This window comes from Panthera pardus, unplaced genomic scaffold (genome assembly GCF_024362965.1).
Source record: "Panthera pardus isolate Hobbes unplaced genomic scaffold, ASM2436296v1 HiC_scaffold_22, whole genome shotgun sequence".
In the NCBI taxonomy this organism is placed as follows: domain Eukaryota; kingdom Metazoa; phylum Chordata; class Mammalia; order Carnivora; family Felidae; genus Panthera; species Panthera pardus.
The window spans coordinates 23,065,693-23,090,588 of NW_026526788.1; the positions used below are offsets into that span (position 1 = coordinate 23,065,693).

Here is a 24,896-nt window from a genome sequence, read left to right on the forward strand (position 1 = left end):
CTGATTAAATGTCAGTCAGTAGGTTACTTGCCCCATGTGACAGGTGAAAAACCTAGGCATATAAGAAATGAAATGACTTGCCCAAAGGTCATGAAGTTAATAATAAACACCAGAGCTGGGCCTAAACCCAGACCTGTGTGACCCCAGCTCGTCACCAACACTGTGTCATCTCTTACCCTAGAATGCTCTTCTTACATACTGTGTTTTTGTAAATGCCACTGTGTCTGTCTTTCTGTGTGAGATTTTCTCTATCTGACCCCATCTGCTTGCTAACCCTACTTATTCTTCAAGATTTAATTCAGGCACTATCTCCCCTTCACATTTCCCCTAACTCTTCCCCTCTTCCCTTCCACTCCAATAAAGTGGCTGTCTTCCCTCTACACTTCTAGGATACCCTACATATACTTCTAATAATTATTTCATTCTACAAATTACTTTGTATGTCATCCCCACCAAGCCCCCAACCCATGCTCTAGGTTGTGACCTCCGTGAAAGTCAAGGAACATGCATTGGTCGTGTCTGAATGCCCAGGGCCTAGACAGTGCTTGGCTTTTAGTGCATGCTCAGTGAAGCTATGCTAAAAATGACTGTATATGTGAGAGTTTTAGAAACAGAGTGCCTTGTTTTCTGAAAAAAAATATGAAAGCTTTAAGGAGGAGCTGGGAGTTGAGCTGAACTTTTGAAGACATATTGGATTTATATTAACATCTTTACAGGAAATATAAAGAAACAAATTATATTTCTGTCACTGCCAGTCATACTTTGAGGATGCAATAAAATAATTAATATTTTACAGTAAGAGCCCTAAAAGTATACATTAAGCGTTTTATGTTCTCTTGTCTTTAAAAATGATTATTGCCATGTAATTTACACTTTGTTCAAGTAAGTATGAAAAACATGGCATATTTTTAATCAGTGTCACCAAGCAGCCCAGCAACAATTCATTTCATCTAATATTTCATAAATGAAACCTGTTTGAGCCAGGCGGATTCTTGCAGATAACTAAGGATAATCTTGGTTCTTAACCAAACGAAACTAGCCCTTCATTAGGAGGTACTCCTGTGTTGCACTGGCATATCAGCCCTCCGCATGCTAGGAGGCGCTACAGAGCCAGAGCTGAGGTCCTCAGAGACGAGATGCCATCAGCCCTGGTAGGTACTCACTGTCATGCAGCAATCCTAAACTAGCTCAATCTCCATCTAAGAAAAAAATACAAACACCATCTGTGTCTTAGTAAGAGAATGGAGTTAAATAAAACCACTAATTCAATTAAGTTGAAATAGAATATGACAAATGCTTGGGGAGGGAGGTACTGTGGTGTGAGTTTTCATTTCCAAATGCACACCTATATTCTGCAGACCTATATTTAAGTAGATCAATCATTTGCTACTTTTCTCTTGAATCTACATCTTGTCCTTTGAAAGAGTAGCAACATTTCAGTGCTATTCCTGTATGTATCTTCAGTAGTGTTTGCCAAGGGCTTGGGAAAAAAAGACTACATAAATGTCAGTAGATATTAATATTTGGATTTTTAAAATATATTTAGCTATCGATGTGTTTTCCATAATCTATGACCAGAGGCCTATTTGTATCCCTCCAACTATAAACATTTTAAGTAAAAGTAACCATTAACCAACAATGGTATTTCTTCTGTTCTTCTTTATAATCAAATAATACACTCAATTCCTTATAATCAATAATACACTTCCTTATAATCAAATAATATGCTCAAATTAATAATTGTGCTCAACTTCTTCAAGAATCAAATTTGTTTTAAGATATTTTTATATTCAAGTGGTTTAATGCCACTTATTCCTCTGGGTTTGGATCATTATATGACGAGTAGATAGCTGACAGTGGTATCCACCCGCATACTCCACCATGCCCTTCCCTTCCTTGCTAGTGTCTTTGTCTGACTGATCTCCTACCTAGTACATCATTCAGTCATTTGCTAAATAAAGTATGACTAATCTTGTAGTCCCCTATTCTAGCCCAGTTGTAGCCATGTTCACATATTGTTATAATTGATTTTGTATCCCCTGCCTTCTAACTTCACCTCCAGTTATAATTTGTAACCCTGTGAGTGCAGAAGTCCTACCTGGATGGAATGCACCCAGATCAACTGAATTGAACTGAAATCAAAATCTTACTCAAGAGGCAAAACTCTTTTTTTTTTTAATTTTTTTTAACGTTTATTTATTTTTGAGACAGAGAGAGACAGAGCATGAACGGGGGAGGGGCAGAGAGAAAGGGAGGCACAGAATCTGAAATGGGCTCCAGGCTCTGAGCTGTCAGCCCAGAGCCCGACGCGGGGCTGGAACTCACGGACCGCGAGATCGTGACCTGAGTTGAAGTCGGACACTTAACCGACTGAGCCACCCAGGGGCCCCGAGGCAAAACTCTTTTAAATATGTGATATGATACAGCATACAGCTTACTAGCAGAAGGTCATAGCAAAGCCAGCAAAATGGTGTTTTAACTTTTCTCTTAAATGGTATGTCTAGATCCAGTGTATTAAAAGAGGGGACAGAGGATAATGAAACATTTGAGGTGACCTATAGCTGGTTCTCAAGTTCTCTTGAGAGAACTATGTTAAAATTCTATTTTAACTTAAAAAACAAAATTGATTTGAGGACCTCTTACCACATGCCTCATCCACTAATGCATTTTTAAGAATTAAACAAATTCCCATGTTTGGCAATGACTCATAAGGACAAGAATAGGTCAAAATGTAATGACAGTGCTACGTAACCAGTCTACAAATACAGGCCTATCCTCTTTCTGGCTCAAGCTAGCAACATTAGCCCTTCACTTTTATGTGCACTAAATTTCACTCTAGTTTTAATAATAATAACAATAAATATAATAATAAAACCTTGTTTATATAAGAGGTTCATCTAGTTAAAAATGCAGTGAGACTCATGGTACTTTATAGGACCCAATTTATACTCCCTTTGATGACATGAAGGTGATAACTTCATGTGATTCATTGCCACCTAGTTCTGAATTTTAATAACATAATGACTCATCATGATTTTTACATTTCTTAGAGAACCAGCTTGGCTAAAACCATTGTAGTTGTTTTTACTGGGTCATCTGAACTACGGTTCCCAGAATGCTCATGAAAGGGATGTGCTTATGTGTTCTGAACAGCCATAATCCATCATGGCTGGTGCCAGGTCGACACATTATAAGAGTTTATAGTGTCAGCCCAGTGAATTAAGGCTTTGTTGTAGACCAGCTTGCTATGCAATTATTTCCAGTTCATATCATATAAATCATCACTCTTCACATGACAATCAGCAACTTCCATATAATATTCTAAACATCCATGTTTTGCCTTAATTGTGCTGTCTGATTCTGCACCTAGAACAACGTGACAAGACTGGTACCAATAGCTTAAAAAATAAATTTCACTATCACTAGAACCTATTTAAGGAATACTCTATGTTCTCACATTTTTTGTTGAGCTATTTGGTATTTATGTTAAAATAATAGGAAATGAATTTAAATAGAAGCACTTCTGTGTCTTATCTCTGCAAACAAAAAAACATAATTTACAATAAATTAGCACAGCAGTTGTTAGTGTAGCTCAGCTTTATTTTGCAATTCTCACACCTAAGCTCACAAGTTGACACTTTTTCTGATAAGGTAATCTTTATAAGGTAGTTCTGTAGGTGATTAAATCTGACAGATGCTAGTGAGATGGTGAAGTTCAGAGATGTAGCAGCAAACGCTTTAAAAAATTCTTGCTAAAATAATAAAATGCCTTATGATATTCCAGCAGAAAAATCAATCTAATAAAAGAATAAATCAGTTATAATGCTGTGCTTCTGTGTCTACAACCAAAAATAAAATTACTTTCCAATAAGCAAGTAAACAAACTGATTACAACAAATAAACTGTAAGGAAAATGGTATCCTTTAGAATAACGAATTACTGTAAAATATCATCTTCCCAGTTGTTTCTTAGTATTTGCAATCATTGCTGAGATGAACAGAAATAAAATGTTTCAAATACAACTAGAAGCTGAAGAAATAGAATGTGCCTTTTCATAACATTTTGATACTCTATCTGTTCTTCAAAACATGCCTTGAACACCATATCCTTCAAAGGTAAAAGCTTCATCTTAGGGCAATGATGATAATCAGATGGCTGAAACTTCCAATGATACTCCAATCCAAAATCTGTTAAGGCTTAGTTGCAGACTGTATAATTAGATTAACCCAATTGGTATTATGGCTTAGTTTTGCAATTTACCTGTAACATTTGAATGGTTTCAGTCCTGGTTTCTTATTTCTAGCAGGATTTCAAAACAGTAGCTCATTGTCCTTGCTTGTTTTTGATTACTTAAATGATGGTAGCTTTGCTGGAATCAATCGATATTACAATCTGTTAAAGCACTATATTACAGCATGTGCTGTTTTCTGATTTTCTTATCTAAATATCAGTTGCCTAATGTATGAAGTTCATTTATAAATACCAGGAAGTTCCCTGAATCAAGTAAATTAACATGCTGGGCCACATTCTCTGGCTTCATTAGCAACCCCTCATGCCAGGGCTGTGTTCATACAAGTGTGAAAACCAGAACGATCCTTCAAGGGCTTTCCTGTCCTGAATAATTTCTTCATCAGGGAACCGGCTACACTCATGCTTATATTCCAGTCTTACCACTACAATGTATTCATTTGGCAGGACTCCATTTCACACGAGCACCTTTTGGAAGAATCTAACCATTAATGGGGAGGAAAATGTCAAGTCAAGGGACCAGGCTGGATGCACAGATGAGGGGAAGTCTTAGTTATAGGTCACAGTAGAAGATCGAGGTGTGGGGCATGGGCTGGTAGCAGGGAAGAGAAACAGAAAAAAATCTTAAAATTTGGCACCCTGTATGTTAATAGCAGGGGGGAAAATGGTGATAGAATGGTCTATTGACCACAAAGATTTCCTACATTTAATTATTCAGTAAATATTTATTACTTTCTCAGTATTTACCAGCCACCTGCCAGGTAATGAAGTGGGGAACAAAACAGACCAAGTCCCTACCCTACCCTTTGTTTATTGTTGTTGTAGACATAAATATGTGACATGAAAAAATATATTTTAAAAAATCAAGCTTCACGCTTTTAAGCTGTTTCCACATGCCTGGCACTGTGTAAGTGCTTTACACATGTTGATTTAATCTTTACAAAACCCTTGCAGTGGGGAACGACTGTTATCCCCATTCTCTAGACAAGGACAGTGGCCTTTGTTGTAGGACCAGGTATGAATAACCATCCTCTGAGAGCTGCACTTATGCCTTTTACTTGTGACAATGACTGTGTTTCAAAATAGCAGATCGTATTTTGGGGGCAAAGAATTTTAAAATAATGTTTGTTCAGTCTGTTTTTCACTCAAAAGAAATGAATCTGGAGAGACTGGGTGGCTTAGTCAGTGAGGCATCTGACTCTTGGCCAGGTCATGATCTCATGGTTCATGGGTCTGGGTCCCACATTGGGCTCTGTGCTGACAAGGTGGCCTGCTTGGGCTTCTCTCTCTCCCTCTCTCTCTCTGCCCCTTTCTCTCTCTCTCCTTCTCAAAATAAATAAATAGACATTTAAAAAATAATGATTCAAACTGAAAACAGGTGTCTAAAATCTATAAGACAGCACAAACACTATAGTCCCTATAGGACAGCTGTTGAGATAAAGCCAATGCACCACTTGGGCTCTGCTAGAAGAGTAACTTGGTACAGTTGTCTAATTCCTTTTATGAAATGGATGGGACTGATCAGGAATTAGAGCCACAGGATGGACAATGAAACTCATCCACAAGAGAACTAATATCTCATTCACCCAGGTTTGACTTTAAAATTATATCAGCCATGAAAATTATTTCACTGCCTTCTGTTGTGAGTAATCGGACTATATTTAATTTTAATCATTAAAATGTAAAAATAATAAAAGCCACCAAAATAGTCTATAGTCAATTTTCTGATAAAGCAAATTTGTTTTTTCCTCCATTTGTGATTTAAATGGCCTCCAGAAAGTTTTTTGGAACTAAGTGTTAATTAAAAATATGGAAATGGATTTAAAGCACATTACAGCACACAGTGGAAGAATAATCACAAGAGATTTGTTCACATAACCATACTCATTTCTCAATGTGTTTTTAACTGTCTATGTTATTGGTTGCTTTTCTGCATATGCCTGTTCCTAGAAAAAACTGTGATTCCAAAGAAAACAGTAATTACAATTACAACAAATGAGACAAAATGCTATTTGAGCAGGAACATGCAGTTTTCGTCACCAAAAGCAAACGGATGCTCATATACTTTCCTGCTTACAGAAATGAATTAAGCATGTTCTCAAATTTCTTTATAAGCCAAATGCCTTTTATATCTTGCCATCTTAAAAAAAAATAAATCCTCCATATCTTTTGTTGAGTATTTTGGAACTGTGCACAGTAGGACTGTGAGGAACCAGAGAACAAACTCTTTCTGAAATTCCCTGAGAACTTATACTTTCAGATCCCTAGTGTGTATATATCATTTTACTTGTCTGAACCCATTTTTTCACCTGTAAACCAGAGAGAATCATTTTTGGGACAATACACACACACACACACACACACACACACACACAAATGGGATTCCACTTGCCACCAAGGGTTGGGTGCATGGGCTTTGGAGCCAAAGAGATGTGGGTTCAAGTTCTGACGAATTTGTCATTCTCTAGTTGTGTGACCTTGACTGAGTTACTTAACCCTGTGAGCTTTACGTTCTTCATCCAAAATATGAGTTCAATAAAACCTCTCCTCACAATGTAGCATGAATTGAAGTACCTAATGTTTATAGTGTGCTTTCTAACTAGTCCCATTCCAAACTCAGAGTAGATTCCCAATAAACAAGAGCTTCTTTTCTTCATCATCAATGTTCATTTTACTGCTTGGTGACCAGTGCTGCCACAACTCCACTGGGTTCAATTCACAGTACTTGGGGGATTGGGGATGCCGGTGGGTGGCCTATGAAAAGCAATGTGAATCATGGGAGCCTGGAGGTGGGCAACTCAGAAAACTTAAGGATTTTCTGACGGTACATCCATCAGGAGCTATGTGGGGGAAGTGGTATCTCTGATGAATGATTTAGAATTTTAAACTATGCTGTGTAAAACAACCATTAGTCAGTTTAAGCAATGCAATCCAGTCAGTCAGAGCTTGTTTTGTCGTTTGGCATTATGATAATCAAACAAATACCCAGGACTCCGTTCATAACTGAGAAATACAGGTATTGCACAGATGCAACAACAAACCATTAGATTTCCTTCTCCAAGTTGCATAATTTTTCATGACAAACTTTTAAACTGAATCATAGCACATCAAACAAATTCGCAACCCTGAAAACTTTTTTTTATTTTTTTATTACATTTCTTTATTTTTGAGAGGCAGAGAAAGACGCAAGTGGGGAAGAGGCAGAGAGAAAAGGAGACACAGAATCCGAAGCAGGCTTCAGGTTCTGAGTTGTCAGCACAGACCCTGATGAGGGGCTGGAACTCACGAACCATGAGATCACAACCTGAGCTGAAGTTCGATGCTCAACTGAGCCACTCAGGCACCCCAGCCCTGAAAACTCTTAAATGAAATGTTACCCTAATGTAGTACCTAACACCTAACGAGTGCCATCTTTGTACAAAGACCTGAGCTACTGTCTCAAGATGAATGACATGGTCTATACCCTCAAGTTGTTTCCACAAAGTGGTGGGAGATATCTCATGCATGGCTATAACTCAAAGTACGAGGTAACAAGTACTGTACAAGGGGAACAAACAAAAAACTGAAGCACAAGGGGATCAAGAAAAACTCCACTGAGGTGAATGAGCTAACCTGGAAGGGCAAATGGAATATTGACTAGCTTGGATGAGGAAGAAATGCCCTCCCAGCAAAGAGGGCAGCACAAGCAAGACTCACTTCTGGGAAAGGACCCCCACCCATGATGTCTGGCTAGCTGGCTCACTCTTTTCATACAGCGAATATTTATTGAGCACCCACTATGTTATAGTAGCATGCTTAGTGGGAAAGTAGGGAGTAATCCAGTATGGCTGGAGCTCAGGATCTGTAAAGGCAAGATCTTGGATCTGGAGGCTACATGGTAAGAATGCTAAGAAGAAGAAGGAAGAAGGTGTGACAGATATCTGAAGGTGCCCCCAACACCTGATTGAATGGTAGAGCTAAGGGAGAGGGAACAACTGAAGACAATCTCAAAATTTTGAGTCCCAAGACCAAGAAAATGGTGATGTCATTGAGAGATAAAGAAAATGAAGGAGAAACAGGTTTGCAGGAGATAATTAAGTAGAAATAAATGGACAAGCTGCAACCTGTATAAGATTCCATTAAGTACGAAGACTGTAATCCAAATAGTCTCCAACTTTGTGACAGAAAAATACTGAATCTGAGGATCTGCACAGGCTGGCAACTTTGAGTCTTGTGTAAATAGAGAAAAGGCCACTTGAAGTTTAGTAACATAGGATACAGCATCTGTGACTGAACTAGAGATGACCTAGTCTAACCCCCTAATTTTACAAATAAAGAAAACATGTTCCAGAGATACTCTCTACTGAGGGACAGATCCAGTCCAAGACTCTGACTGTGCATGTAAAGGGAAAAAAATCCAGATTGCTAAAACACTCAAATCTGGAATACAAACACCACGTAAGATTTTCAGAGTTGCTATTATTTCAGTTTGTTTTTAACAGAGTATAGGTGAAAGGGCCTTTTTGAAAAAAATCTATTGCTGTATGTGCCATTGTCCACAAAATCAGTCTTGTAGTTAATTTCCAAGAATTTAGATTCCGTGAAAAGCCTCGGAAACTTAGAGGGCCTAGAGCTCTTCCTGGGAAGGAAAGACAAGACTCTTGTTCAGTTACTGAAATAATGACACCCCCATGTATATAACAATGGACTGCCCTGCATGGAAGGAAGGGCCGGGGTGCTCCCTGAGAGAGCTTTGTTTCTAAATGCCAGGCCCACAAGAGTAATCAGCAGCACTTCCCTCCTAAGCAAGAAAAGCCTGACCCGCTGATCATAGAGGAATGACTATAGCAGTTAAAGAATCATTTAATGGAGATTTAAAAAAGGGGGGTGGGGTGGGTGAAGGGAGCTAAGCTGAGGGGGAAATATTTATAACTGTGACAACATGTTTCCTTGTAATAATTTATGAGCCCACTGGAGAAAAAGGAAACACACAAACTATGAATAAAATATCCAAAATGTAAACATCATGCCTTCTGTGAATTTTCTTTAGTTAAAAATTAAGGTTGAGGTTGACTAAAGTAAATGACTACATTTTCATGGTCTCTTATTTCCTTGATGCTAAGGGTTACCAACTGATTTACAACTTCCTGTGTTGTTTTTTAATCTATATTTGTCAGCACATTTTTAATGTCAGATTACTTAAAATAGACATCTTGAGTCCAAGAGATCAGAAATAATAATATTATGTTGACTTCTCTAAGGATTTCAGAGTACTTTAAAGATAAGTCCTTGGTGCTAGTCTTTTTCTTTTCATGGACTTCCTGTTCCATGAGGAACAGGGTTCCTTCATTTATTGGAGGTTCCTTCATTTATTGTAGTTTCCCTTCTAACCATTATAATTTATTATCTCCTATAATTTCTGTAAATTACAGGTACTTGTTCAAAAAGAATATTCTCAAATATAAAAGCCACGCAATAGTTTTGTCTTCACAGAAGTTATCATACGATGTAATTAAAATGCAACATATATAAAATCAATTTTTAAAATTTATATTTGAAAATTCAAAACAAGCTTTCCACAAAGATAATTGCATAATCATCTTTATTATGCTAATTTACAGATACTGATACTTAATTTCAAATTCTTAGAATAGGAGATAATTTAGAGTATTTCCTCAATTTTAAATAATAAAAACCATCAAACTTTACATGGAACACCAAGATAAAACCAAAACAAATTTATCCATGATCAGAACTTTTTGAAATACTTTATACTGAATTCAAGGATATGCGTTTTAGCGTATAAGCTAAGCAAATATACTCTGAGTGGCTTTTAAAAAATATTTTTGAAAAGCATTAGTTATTTTCCAACTATATCTAATAGAACCAGCCAGACTTTCGCTCTCTGACCCTTAGGAAGTCACAAGATAAGGTCAATCTAAGAATCAGAAGTACAGTGTTGAACTTAGCAGGTTCAAGAGCTCCAGTGTTTCAATTTTCACAAGAAGGACATGCTAAAAATGTGTCCTATGTGCCCTAACTCTTTACTTTTGATGAAATCTGTTAAAGGAAATCTTTCTGAAATGAACTCAGTCTGGACAACCACAGACCACATCGGTTGCTGAGAAACAAAAGGTGAAAAGAATGATAAATGGGGTCGGGGGTTGAGGGGGGGTGGGCGGGTCGGGGGAGAAGCAGATTTTCTACTTTTGAAAGTTAGATATAAACATTCTCCTTTTCTAAATAGGTGTCTTGCTGTAGTCCTGAGTGTGCCACACAACAAAGAAGTATGTCATGCTATCTAGGTCTCCAGAGGGAAGTTATTTGGGTCCAAGGAATTCTTCAAATAAGATGGCATTGGATATGTGTTTGGTAATTTAAAGGCTGTGACTATTTAGAAACAGGATGATGGCATGTACTTATTAACAAATTCTTCTGAGTTAGCTGGACTCTTTGGGCAATGTGAACAATTACATATAGACATAGCATGGACCAGTATTCTTAATATGGTTACTCTACTCTTTCAGTTCTGGCTTTAGAAAAATGATCCTTTCAATAATAACAGTAATTATAAATAATAATAATACACCTTTGGGTTTAATAATACTTTCCCTTTGAAGAACTCCCAGAATTTTCATCCACATTACCTAATTTGTGCTTGAAACAATTCAACGAAGTAGCCAGGTAGCAATTATCATTATCCTACTTTTACAGATAAACAAACTGAGGCCTAGGGATTTTCTTAGCATCACACAATTAGGAATAGAGCCAAGTCTAAAGCCTGTAATTCAGTGGTCTATCTTCCAGATTATTGCCATCTTTAGAAAATATCTGGGTATCTGAAGAATTGTTCTATCCCTCAGGAAATGTTTATGCTACAGCCAGATCAAAACATCTTTTTCTTTTAAATTGCATTTACATTATGAGAAGGTACTTTTTTTCCAAATTCATTAGAGAGGATTTTGCTGTCGGAGGTCATTAAGATAGGAGTACTCAGATTTCTTTTCAAATTGTAATGTTGGCCTTAAGCAGAACTATGGCTTGGAAATGCTAAAGATGTCTAAAATATTCTGGAATCAGTTCCTTTAGTTATTTAACTTTAAAAAAAAAATGTCAAGCCCAAGTTAAACAAGATCAAATCAGGGGATATAAATAAAAATGGGCACAAGGTGTTAACTCAAGTGTCCTAGCCAGACTGCAATTTGGTTTACTGCAGCCTGCCAACTTAAATTCCTCTTTGCAGCTTCAGCTGGAATGGGTAGTCTTCATTTCCTGTCCTAACTTGTCCTGTGTCACCCATCACCGTTCAGGTGATTAGCATGTGGATCTGGTGGTCTCAAAGCTCTATTAAGTTATAGATGTTCAAACTGCCGGTATGTTGTGGATAAAAATAGAAGTTGCTATTAGATGTCTATTCATACCCTGCAGAAGCCTGGCAACATTTTGAACCTTTTCAAAATGTAAATACTGCATATTAAGCACAGGAAAGAAAATTAATGTGCTGCATTTGCAAATTTATTTCCAAGTCAAAAATGCAAAGGGGGAGGAGGGCTCTTGTAGCAGAATTGATATTCTACATTTACAGGGTATATTAAGAAGTTTGTAATGGCCTGAACACAAAAGAAAACACTTTAGAAATGGATTAATTGAAGTTTCTCTGATAATCTTAGCCTGTGAATTTCCTCTCTTTTGATTTCAAATTTATGGCCTCAGTATGACATTACCAGAGTTTATTGCATTTTACAGGTGGCATTCATATGTTGTTACTTTTTGTGTAGTATATTGTGGGCAATGGGTTACGATTTTTGTTAAAAATTTCCAGAACCACACATGTACTACTTCATTAGACTTGCAAATGAGTAATGCCTTTTTTCAAGGGGAGAAAATAGTTAAAACATTACAGGAATTTTTGTGCCTTTTCTCCTTAGTTAGTATTGGGAAATGTGTGCAATAAAGTTTGCTTTTTGAAACTTTGACATTTTGTAGTAAGTTTTGATTTACATATGAAGTCATCATCTGACAATTTGAAACAAATGTCTTTTTAAAGCATACCAGTTTTTTGTATGTATTTCTATCGCTCAGAAAAGGCTTAACAGATTTATCTTGCTTCCTGCCATTCAAAACAGTGGAAAGTTTTCATTTCAATGACATTTTTTAATATCTTGAATAATTTAATAATTGTATTTAATAATTTAATAATTGCCACCTTGATCATAGATTTCATCAGTACAAACACTACCCACAAATCATCTACCTTTTTTTGCCAATGGAAAACAATAAAAGAGTAAAATAAGTAACAATAAAAACAACAAAAAACAAAACAATAACAAAAACAAATAAATAGCAAAAACAATTAACCAGAGTTGATACTATCAATGATCTTAACACACAAAGTAGAAAAAGAAAGCAGGAAGTAATGCAGTTTTCAGATAAAATTTTTATACTTTTTCTCAGACATAGTAAAGATCTGAAGCAGATTCTAATTCCTGTCAGCATTTTGTAAACCTAAACTGTCCCTGTACTTAGTTCCAGGGGGGTTCAAAATTCCTATCATTTATTCCCATGATGGATGTCCATTTCATACTGAATATGTAAAGTCTTAAAAGTATTCTAGTGATTTCATTTGGCTTGTAAAGTAAAGATCTTGGATTTTTTAAAACCTACATAATGTTCAGCGATGAAATTTTGTACTTACGAGTATTAAATTATGCCAAAAAACCATTTACTTGATATTCTTTAAATACCATAGTACAATTCCACTAAAGCTCAGATTGTAAACCATCTTAAATAATGCTAATGCAGTATGCACATAATGAACAATATAACTAACTTAAGTTAATTTTCATGTAACAGATAACATCTGGGGGAAATGTATAGTGGTAAGTTATGCAAAACTAATTTTCTAGCGACCACATCTGTAGATGTTATTTATTGTATGTTCACTTAACAGTCCATTATTCTGTTTAGAAATCTATTCTCTTCTTTATTAGAGCTTTTAATGTACTCACCTTGGTTCAAATGGTCTGCTCATTATCAGAAAAAATATAAATGGCATTCACATGGAACAACATGATTGTTTTTATTATATCCATTTGTGTGCAAGCATTCAAAAATGGCAAGAGAAACACATTTATTGCTTTACATTCAAAGTAATATTTAGGGGGTATTTGAAAGTCAAGCAAAACCAATCATTTGGCCAAATGGATGTATGTGTATAATCAGAAACTCCTGATTTTTAATCTCAGCATTAGGCCTCAGGCAAGTCACTTAAAGTCTTTTCCTTTGTTTCTTGATCTGAAGATTATGGGTGCTATTCTCTTATAGAAGAAGAAAGGGTGTTGCTAACACAGGGTACCAAAGAGGAGTGTTTTTTTAATAAACACACTTGATCTTTCTTCTGTTTTTATTTTTTGAGGTTTAAGAGGTAACGTATTAGACTTTTTAGGAAAAAAAATATGAGACAATTACAATGCTACAGGAATGTATAAAAATAGTTATAAAACTAGCTTTATTTAATTTGCTTCAACTATTCATAGACTTGAGGAAATTATAACGTTCTTTCAGAAAATCTAACTTAATAAAGCTGACCATGTCTTTCTGTTTTAAATAGATTTTATTACAGAACCAGTGATGTTGTAAAACATGAGGTTTTGTTAAAAAAAAAAATACAAAGGCCTAATTGTATTTTTTTAAGAAAGTATTGCATCAGACGGTTTCATTTAAACATATTTGCTGGCTCTGTGCTCTTACCACAATTATTGATTCTAATTTTCCTTAAACTTGTTTTTGAAAAAGACTACTTAGTGGGGGGAAAAAGCACTATGATGCTTCTGGTATTATGTTTATTTCAAACTATATATTTGACGGTACGCTTTCTTATTATTAATGAAATGACTTTATATTTACTCCCATTTGAAACCGGACTTTTCTTTCCTTTACAGTTTTTTTACTCAGACAGCCAAATGTAACTCTTTGTGAAAGAGAAAAATGTAGCTGTGATTTGATTCGTTGATAGTATGCAAGACACTCTGAAGAAGAGAAATTCTCACCCCCAGTTTTTGTGCAGGAATTAAATCAAATGAATTCCTGTATGAGCTATATTCATAAAAATCAAGCAAAAGAGTTTCTTGAGATAAACAGGAGCTTCACTCCACCAAAAAAATAATAATGTAGAGCTGGGAGTGACCCAAGTTCCCAAGTGTGTGCCCAGTGCACACACACACACACACACACACACACACACACACACAACCAGTGCCAGAGACCAGGAAGACTGGTAGTTGGCAGGTATTTCGGATGAGCCATATAAAGAAATGCAGACCAAGGGGATGTGAGGGATGGAGTCAAAAAACTGAGCACCCGTATCTGCTTGCAGTCATGTGTATGATCCGATGGAAGGAAGGGCACAGGGGGGCAGGGGGAAGAATTTGCTACCACCAGGATGCAGGGGTGACCTACTGAGAACTTACACCAAGGGGTGAGAGAAAATTAGCAGAAAGCCCTACCTGTGTGTAGAAAAGCAGAGCTGTAAGACATATTTAGCAAGAGCAACAAAATAAAATTCTGTTTCATGAAAAGAAATGTTTTACTTTGCATATTACCTCATGCTTTCTTTCAGTGCTTACAGTAAACTCAGGAAACCCCATTCAGTTCCTTTCTCTCCTCTTTCCAATGTCTAACTCAACTCCACTTCCCCCAAATTCTTATTCCTCACCCTCTGTTAAAGTCTATACTACTAAATAAATACCTCATCATCTGCCCTTGTCTCTGGATTCCCATGTGCAACTTATTTATTTTACCTGTAATGTTGCAAAGGACACTAAAATATATTTAGCTGTTTCATTTTCCTAGCTTGGGCAAATAAAGAGCAATGCAAGGTTTGGGAGGATGAAAAACAAGCATGATGAAAAAAGGTACAAATAATTTTGTGGGAAGATGAAAATGCTTGTACATCCCATTTGGGGAAAAAAAATCACGTATAAACATGATGAGAGAAAAGAATTGCTCTGATATTTTTTTTGTATTCTATATTGATTAGCCTTTAGTCAATTTGAGATGAAAATCTGGTGAACAACAATATAAGATGTCACCTAACAGAAGAGATTAAGCAATTGATAATATCGATAATTTCCAAGTATGGTGGCATGATGATGTGCATACTGAAAACCACATGGGCCAAGAAGTTGGCACAGCAGGTCTAAATCCCCGTCCTGTCACTAGTAATGAGTTGACCATAAGACAATCATTTAATTGCTTGGTTTCTAAATTGCCTTGACTATAAAGTTTTAACAGTTCCGTCCTTCTATATATCTATACAAACTAGCAACTTCCTATAAAATTGAATTAAAATTAATAATATGAATTCAATGCAAACATATAGGGATGGCTAGATAATAGCTTAGCTTCTGAGACCTTCCCAAACCTATCTTAATAAATAATAGTATTAATATTCAAATGATGAAATATTATAACACAAAAGTTATACATTATTACATTATTACATATTTAACAGGTAAGTTAACATGAACTATTGTGGAGAAGTCAGAAATTAATGTATGATGACTTCAGATATTCCAGGTCCCATAGGATGGTGAATATTTGGTGATATTCTGCATTTCTAGAGTTTTGTCTTTAAACTTGTATGCTCAGGGTCTGAGTTTGTCAGCAGACAGTGGGTGACTTCACCTCAGGGCTTCAAAAATGAGCTCGTGAGAGCTTACTATACAAACTAGAACATCAATGTACTGATTTACAGTGAAGAATGTAATAGGCATGAAAATCAAAGCACTCAACTGAGCATGTCTTTACAGATCAATTGAGATGGGAAGTCAAATTGTGATCAAAACGTTGCTTGTCAAACATGGAATCAGAACAAAAGGAACTAATTAAATGATTCAGATGTTTGATCCCATCAGTACCTCATCTCTTTCTAACCTCCAAGTCAGGGTGGAATGGACACTGCTTAAGTTGACTTCTTTAACTCCTGTTTTTCATTTCTGCTGTTGACCACCCATCACCCTCCCTGAAATTTGCACATTTGCTACAGAATTATTCAATGCTCACGGTGAAGTCTTGTCTTGTCCCCAGTGTTTTTGGTTGATTTTGCAAATCTCCCCTGATTTACAGTGTGCTGGCTTTTATACATTAACCTTTAGAGCCTTTATTGTCCTCATCACGAAGTTCTTGGTGGCCACTTTGTTACTGCCCCCAAGAACAGCCGCACTCTGCTGAGTAACATCAATCACCATTAGGCTGTCATTGGGTGTTTCAAGAACCCAACCTCTGCCAGAATTGGATAAGGCATGCAGAAGATCTAAAACATGGTTTCCTACAGAGAGCTTATAGGCAGCAGGAAGGACACACTGACACATAAAACAGTTAAAGATCAAGACAGTATAAAATAAAGTTCTAACCACATAGTATAGAAAGAGAATAAGACAGTGGGAAGAATAAAATGCTAATTATAAGATACAGAGATACAGAGACCAAAAAGCAATAGAGAACTAACAGGGCAGTGGTGTCAAGAATTCAGAGGAGATAGCACTTAAAATATAATAGAATTGGAACTATATAAATATATATTTAATATATAAATATTATATAAATATAAATATAAATATTATATGTGTAGTTATATTAATTATATATAATTATATATTAAATCTCATATACTTTTAATTAATTTGATTACCTATTATATATGTTATATAGTATATGCTATGTATTATATATTATATATTCATTATAATATATAGAGAGAAATTAATGGATTGGTGGAAACTGTGGTTACTCACCAAAGGCTTTGTCATGATACAGTTCTTTTCTTCCCCTCCAGCAAATGATAGAGGTTGTCAAGCCTTCAGGTGGTCTCCTTCCAGATCCTCTAGAAGAAGGAATGTCATTTGACATTTATTCAACATTCATAGAACCACCCCCAACATTGGATGCAGAAGTGAAGGTATGTTTCCTTTTGTCTCCTAATTCACCTTATCTCAGTGTTATATTCTCTAAGGGCAGGAGGAAAGAAAGCAAATGCTCTTCCATTTTCTTTCCCTTCTGATTTTTCCTAGCTCAATACAAATACTTCTTTTAGGGTTGCTTCACAGATGGGCCAGATGAGAACGGTTTAGCAATTTTAATCTCTCCTTCTCCAGCCTCCCCAGTCTCCACCTCCACTTTCCTAAGAGTAAGCACTGATTGCCACCGTGACTTGATCTGTCAAGATGCTCATGAATAATGAAAATGCAGGATAATAGCAAATCAAATTCTCCTTCGAGACTGGCATCATTCCTTGTAGAAAAGTACCCAAGAGAACTTGAGGTTACATATAGCTCACTGAATGCTCCTGAAATCACTTGAGTGTTGTTCTCTTTTGATATTCCAGGGGTTGGATCAAGAACAAGTCCCTGAGGAATTCCAGTCAGAAGCCAACATTTCCGATGCGGATCCTTTAGTGGGTTTCACCATTGAAGATATAAAATCAGTGCTGGGTCAAGTCACAGATGATATTTTAATCGGCATTCAGGTACTCAGCCTTGATAGCGTGCTCACTTACTTTATTATTATTGGTTAATTAGGCAACCTCCACCTTAGGTCTGTAAATATTATCCACACTCTGCTAACAAGAGCGATGCTTAATGATGGAGGACCTCAGTTCAACATCTCCACATAATTCTCAGTTGAGTCATCGGAGATTCCAGAAGATCACAAAACAGATTCACTAACAGCACCTAGTGTGCTGTGTGTTGCCAGTTTACAAAATCATGTGGCACTGAAACCGAAAAAATAACATGGTAAAGACTTAGTGCCTGTCATACTGTAAACATTGCTCCTGCAAGAGTAAATGGAGTACATTGCTAACAGTAAACACTGATTCTTCAGTAAGTCTTCTCACCAAATTTCTAACGAGAGGTTTTCAAATCTTTCTCTCAGATACTCTCAGAGGTTACTCTCTGAGAGAGGTTTTCTCTCAGATACTTTGTTCCATTTTACATATCACTAATAAGCAATTTACACCAAAGGCTGCATGGAAATAGTGATGGAACAGCCGTCCTGGTAGCAACTGTCAATGATGTATCAGTCAGTTCAACTCTGTGCGTGGATATTTTTCCTGTCCAAGAAAACAAAGCAAACCAAGACAAAAACCACTTCTACCTCAACACAAAGGCTTGCATCATTTTCCAGGCAAAATGATTAACCAAGTGAATTGCAAATTTGAAGAAGATTTATAATTTCTTATAGAAATGACTATGAATCAATAGAACAATATACTACATGTTTCAAATATTAATGCATCTCAGGGAAAGATTTAATTGTTATCTGAACATGAGACTATATATAAAAAGCATACTGTATTAACAACTAATTTAGAAAGAGCAAAAGATTAGTTAGCTTGGCATAAGCATACCTTGTTACTTGTTAATCATCAAATGTTAATGCACTATTTATGTGAACGTTTAATGGTTTGATACGAACAGAATCAGCCAAAGTCCTCGGCTTAATAAGGGGTGTTTAGTGTTTACCAGAAATAGTGGTAGAACACGTTTCACACAAAGCTTTATTGTTAACAACCCCATGAATGTAATAGCTGGTTACTGTGTGGAAGGGCAGAGTGCAGTTGAAATAAACTGAACTCAGAACATATCTCCTTTATAGATTTGATAACGTTTCATCTAAATATAGTTTATGTATAATCATGGCCCTGGGCTCCTTTGCCATCCTACAGCTCTGAAATTATTGCTGAGGAACTACTAGACAGTAATAGAATTGTTTTCAGGCCCCCAAATTGAAAACATCTTTACCGAGGCCATGTTCCATGGAGTGAGCAGTGTATTTTTAACTATTCATTGACTTTTTTTTTTTTTTTTACTGTTAGTGTTTGTAGCATTTATATCACTCCTCTGTAACAGAGAGAGTATGATTGCTATATGTGTGCGTTATTGTCCCTTTGGCCTGAAGCCAACCTTGCCAGGCCTGGATGTTCATTAGCTGGTTCATCCCAGTGTGATTAGACATAGAAAGAATGTGGACAAGGGGTGGGAGGTGCGGATCCTTTAGGTGCCACAACCATTTCCATTTTCAGTGTATTCACGGATGTTAGCCTGGGCCAATTACTGCCAATTTTTCAATAAAATGGCTTGGTGATGTGGATTTACACAATGTCTCAAGATAACAAACCCCTTTATGTATTTTCGCTTAATAATCCTCATAAACTACATGAGAATTAGCCAGGCACTTCCCTGATAAATAAATTGAAAAATGATAGACACAGGAAGACTAAATCATTTATCCATCATTTCCAGGGTCAGAAACTGATGAAAGGCCCTAAGTGGAAGCTATGACCTGGATTCTAGTTCTAATTCCAGTGTTACCCACAAAAACCACATAACCCCTAATATCATGACCAAGCTACTTTGGATACTTTAATACTACCGTGGTGTGGCACTATTTCAGTGTTTACCCTTGTGTCTTGGTCAGGTTCCAAGTTTAATTATTTCTCTGCCTACCTAAATGTCTTCCCCTGTTTTAGATGGGTAAGTTATTCTCGCCTTCTAAACCCTGCCTTCCAGCGTCAATGGCCCTTAAAACTGCAGCATGCCTGTTCAAAGGTAGCCCCCTGTCAGTGGTTAGGGTATGAATACACTGAATTGCTGTGGGAACATTTAATGAATGAGTATTTGTAAGATGTTTTAAATTTTCCAATATTTTTCCCTCCTTTATTTAAGAGCCATACTGTTATTATGATTTTTAGAGGAAAAGGCAGTTAGAAAATTCATGTTTTGGGTTCAGTTTTTTTAGAGCTCCTTCTCCAGTGTGGTTTCAGGCATTTTCCACTTTCTATAGCTCAGAAATTTCAGAGAATGTAGTGTGAATCTTTACATTTTGTATATTAATCCACTTACTTTCCCATTGACTCACTTTATAGTTCTAGAGATTTATTAAGAATGAAGTTATCTTGGCCCTGAGATGTTAATTATAATTATTACTGAAGAGAGCAAACATTTTAAGCTTATATAGTTTAGGTATTTTAATTTTAAAGATACATTCAAGATGAAATTATTTTGGCCCTGAGTTGTATAATAAAAATTATACCCAATGGAGCAAACTTTAATATATTTAAAGAATTACATTTCAGAGAAATATGAATACTAACACTAAATTCTTACATTAAATGTTGGCTCTTGGCCCTGTCTAAGCAATAGGGTAAAATAATGTGAAAACCTTGAAGGAAGTTTGCCATCTTGGGACATTAGGTATTTTTAGGTAAATTTGAATTTCCAGGTGAGAAAAGCTGAATTTGACATCACCTCAAGGTAGTGGTCAATGAGAGGCTGTTGAGCCCAGATCATGGATTTTCCATTCTTCCCTTAAAATAAATAGAAACTTTCACTCGTTAGTGGTCTTAGGACAGCTTATCTGTTCAGCAGTGTTCTGAGGAATAACAAGGAGACATGGTAGACTGACAATCTCATTCTTGACCAGACAGGGAGTCTTTGTGCCTGAACTGAAGTAGTGATCACCGCAGTCCAGAGCTGTGAAACCTAGCTCCCCTCTGTCAGTGCACTGTGCTGCTGGGTACATATCTTACCCACATGAACCTTCTCCCCAAAGCCCACACCTGTGTCCGTGAATTTTGTTTCAGTGAAATACCAGAAAGATCTCCAGGTTAATGTGAAAACACTGGTGACACAGGGAAACTGAGGCTGATCAATGCTAGTACATATCCATAGTCAAAAGAAATGAAATTATTAGTGGACATAGAACACATGAATTGAAAGTGGAAAGAATTAACTGTTTAGTTAGAGTAGTGCTTCCCAATCCTCTGGAATTGAGACAAGATTATTTCTTCAAACCTATATGGTCTAATATGTTGCATGCCAGAAAGAAACAAGAGTAACACATTTTAAAAATATTTCTCAAGGGGTCCCTGGGTAAGTCAGTTGAGTGTTAGACTCTTGATTTCGGCTCAGGTCATAATCCCAAGGTTGAGGGATTGAGCCCCGCATCGGGCTCCTGCTTAGGTTTCTTTCTCTTTCCCTCTGCCCCTCTCCCCCAGTTGCATTCGATCGCTCTCTCTAAAAATTTTTTTAAAAATTCACAAAGTCATACTAATGAAATATAACACTGGTGAATATATCACAAAATCAAGAGTTGGAATTAAGAATTTAAAAATTAGCATGTAATGTTAACATACTTAATTATCAATCACTTAATTTTTCAGGTAAAAACTAATACCCAAGGTAGCCAAGTGACTTGTCCAAGATTATGTAACTAAATTAATCCCTTGGTTTCCAGCTCCTAGACCAGTGCTCTTTCCAGATCTACCAAAATCATGCCCAAGGGGATCAGTGACTCCTAAACAATGACAGAGTTCCTTTGTAACCCTGAGGACCAAGTTCATTCTTCCTTGCCTCCTCCACCCAAACACTAGGAAACAAAAAAGGAATACAATGGGAAACGAGAGGCCAGAGTTTGATAAAACTTGTAGGGCTTGATAAAACTTGAACCAAAGAAGGATACTTTCATGAGGATCCAGAATTGTTGACACCAATGCCATCTTATCAGAAATACTGATTCTTACCAGTGAAGTTGAAACAAAATCTCATCAGGTAAGGTAACCAGGGTATACATTTCGAAACTACCTGTTATGGTTGTACTTATAAATAAATAAATAAGAATGAAAATTTATATGTGGACCAAAACAGTATTTGATTTTTTAAATTTATTCTGTATAAATTGAAATAATAGATGTTTTCTCAAAATACAGTTACCCTGAGGACATCAAATTACGTTGCAGATGTTCACATTCTAAACTTCGAATTGCTTATTAGTACTTATGTGTATAAACTACTCATACACGCGTAAACTTTTTTAAAATCCCCTAAACAAAACACTAGATTTACCACATTGCTTACCACTGGTTTCTCTATACCTAATTTTATTATCTATCATGAAAAAGGGAAGACATTTCCGGGACTACTAATGTTCAGATAATGTAAAAGGATTTCTGGAATTGTGCAGGTAGCAATGTCAGCCCACAGAATATCACTGCCAGAGGCTAAATGCTATCACAGCTGCAGCAAACACTAAAACCTGTCAGCAATCGCTTTACTTTTTTATACCAAAACTATACCACAAAGTAGCATAATTCCAAGAGTTATAATGTATGATGAATATTCTTAATTATCAGAATTGTTCCAATTGTGAGATTATTTGTGTTGTTATACCACAACAGAGGCTTTCCGGGATCCCATTTAGAATGTATTACACAGGAGACAAAAACATCATTGAACAGGGGTGGGGGGTACCAACAAGAGCGCACTAACTGAGCCCAGAGCAGTTATTCTGATTCGGTGCTTATTGGTAAAGTCTGTCTGAAAATACAGATAAATTAGCCTATCTGCCAACACGAGGCTGTGTGAAAAATGGCTGTCCAAATACCACTTCCTGTTCGCAGCAGCCACGCTATACATGGGGAGTGTGCGGAGAAATATGATAGAGTGTTATCACATCACTACAGGCCGAAACACGGCTCTGTCTGCAAAACAGGAAGGTGTGTGAGGGATAATGTCTGTCTTTAGGCACTATAGTATGTCAAAACCGCAAAGACAATGTGCAGCAAAAGATAGCTTCATCATAACCACTTTTTTATGATTGTCTTCACAGACCGAGATAAACGAAAAGCTGCAAATACAGGAAGAGGCCTTCAATGCACGAATAGAAAAACTGAAAAAGGCCTGAGGACTTAGTGCAAGGAGAGTGATGCTTAAACTTCAGAGAAACAAATAAAACCAGCCAGAATAATAGACTCTCCAGAGCAGCAGATATCCTTCCTTTCATTGGGAGAGGGAAACCAAGCCCCACTTTTTATTATCCTAAGTAATTAGAAAAGTATTGGCCCCATTTTGCTATCTCCTGTCCCATAACAGCCTCTGAATTTATTGCACTAAGTGTAATAAGAACATTCTGTATACAAGAGTTTGGAGAATTATATATAAAAATACAATTACTTTTACGATAGTCCTTTGACATTTTGACTAATAAATGCTATTCATCTTCAGGGAGAATGAAGCCCACTTTTTTTAAATAAGGAAAAATAATAATAATTTTATCCATATTGACCCAATGAACTGCCACATTACTGGAGCCCTGTGAACAGATAACCACATGGCCAAGGATAAAACTTGCTAAACAATAGCAATTAAAATGCATATACTATGGGTTTTTTCCCCCTTAAATCGCTTGGTTTTCTTATTTAAACGTTTCAGTGTGAAACCAATTTTCTGAAATTATATAATGCAGTTTGAAACACTTTAATTTATTCTGTACCATATTTGTTATTTCTAATCTTGTTACTCTCCCAGGAGAATACATGACCTATATAAAAAGAAGCAATGTATAAATGGTTATTAAAGACCAACCTATATATAGATTGTAAAAATCTTAAATACAAATCAAACTCACAGAGCTCTTAAAATGAACCATTATATTGCAGTAGAATGATTGAAAACATCTCAAGCCTTTAAATACCTTTATGAAAATATAATTTTAGAAGAAAAATATCCATTTGCCAATTGATTGTTTCAGGTTGGATAAATTAAATTAATTATGAGCTATATCCTTTCCAAATTTCTTAGACTTCAGAGTATCCTAGAATGGAGAACATTACTGGGAAGGGGAGAGTTCCTTTAAGAAATTCCCAGTTTATACCGGAACCAGAGGTACTTGGTTGAATATGTTCTATCTACATCCTAACTTTGGGTCAGACCTTACCTTCTCTATCAGTATCAGAGGGATTGCCCAAAATGTAGAGACAGATGTTGAGGTAGAGACAGATCTGACAGCATTTGATAGTTTTCTAACTGTGCTGATCAGTAAAGCCAAGAGTGGTCCTTAAGATAAAGCCATGTTTATTGTTCATCGGTTCCTAGTCTGGAAGGCCTGGAGATACACTGTGCTTCTTCCTTGAGCTGTCCTTCCCAGCTGAAAACATTGATGGCCACAGGAGATCAGTAGGAGGGCTTGTGAGGCTTGATTTTTCCAAGCAGTCTTTTCTCCAGGGAAAACAGAGGTGAAACTAGGGAAACCACAAATGGAATAAAGGAGCTCCTGGAAATCACCAAGCACAGCTTCAAATGCAATCATTGGCACAGAGTGGACCCGCATTTCTAATAAAGTGCTTATTTTGAACAAGAGTACCAGCAGTCTAAAAGTGAGCCACTGGCTAATATGTGACTTTGAACAAACTACACAACCTCTATTTCCTCATCTATTCAATGAGGATGATACTTATTTTTGAGGTAGTTATAAGGATCCAATAAATTCATATTAAAGGACACTTGCTGTCAGGTTTGGCTTCTGTTCGCCTCTTAGGATACCCGAAAAGGCACAGGCCATCTCTCATACCCACTGCCCAGATGTTTGATCAGCCTCTTTGCCAGAATTCCTGGCCTTCTCTGTCTCTCTATTGGCACCTGTAGACCAGTGTGTCCTCCCCTGGTAACCACTTTGCCACTGTGCCGCCTACATCTTTCATGCTGGAGGACCCCGGAGGTCTCTGTTGTTGCCTAACCCTACCCTCTAATAACAGGAGGAAGAGCAGCCATGGTAGCAGCAGCTCATTTCAATTAATTTTGAGTTTATAAAGGAATATATGCACTCAGTTAAAG

The 24,896-nt window shown here is 36.6% G+C and overlaps 1 protein-coding gene across 2 annotated transcripts in view; it reads left to right on the forward strand.

The window, feature by feature from the left end:
- The window catches only part of CABCOCO1 (ciliary associated calcium binding coiled-coil 1), a 120,475-nt gene extending 95,910 nt beyond the window's left edge, over nucleotides 1-24,565 (forward strand). The window contains exons 4-6 of one of the 2 annotated variants that reach the window (XM_019444283.2): nucleotides 17,063-17,185; nucleotides 17,612-17,752; nucleotides 22,894-24,565. In XM_019444283.2, the coding sequence (XP_019299828.1) occupies nucleotides 17,063-17,185; nucleotides 17,612-17,752; nucleotides 22,894-22,968 (339 nt within the window). In that variant the 3' untranslated portion in view covers nucleotides 22,969-24,565. The remainder of the gene's footprint in view (nucleotides 1-17,062; nucleotides 17,186-17,611; nucleotides 17,753-22,893) is intronic. The other variant, XM_019444282.2, reaches the window with a different exon arrangement.
- The last annotated feature ends 331 nt before the right edge of the window (nucleotides 24,566-24,896 follow it).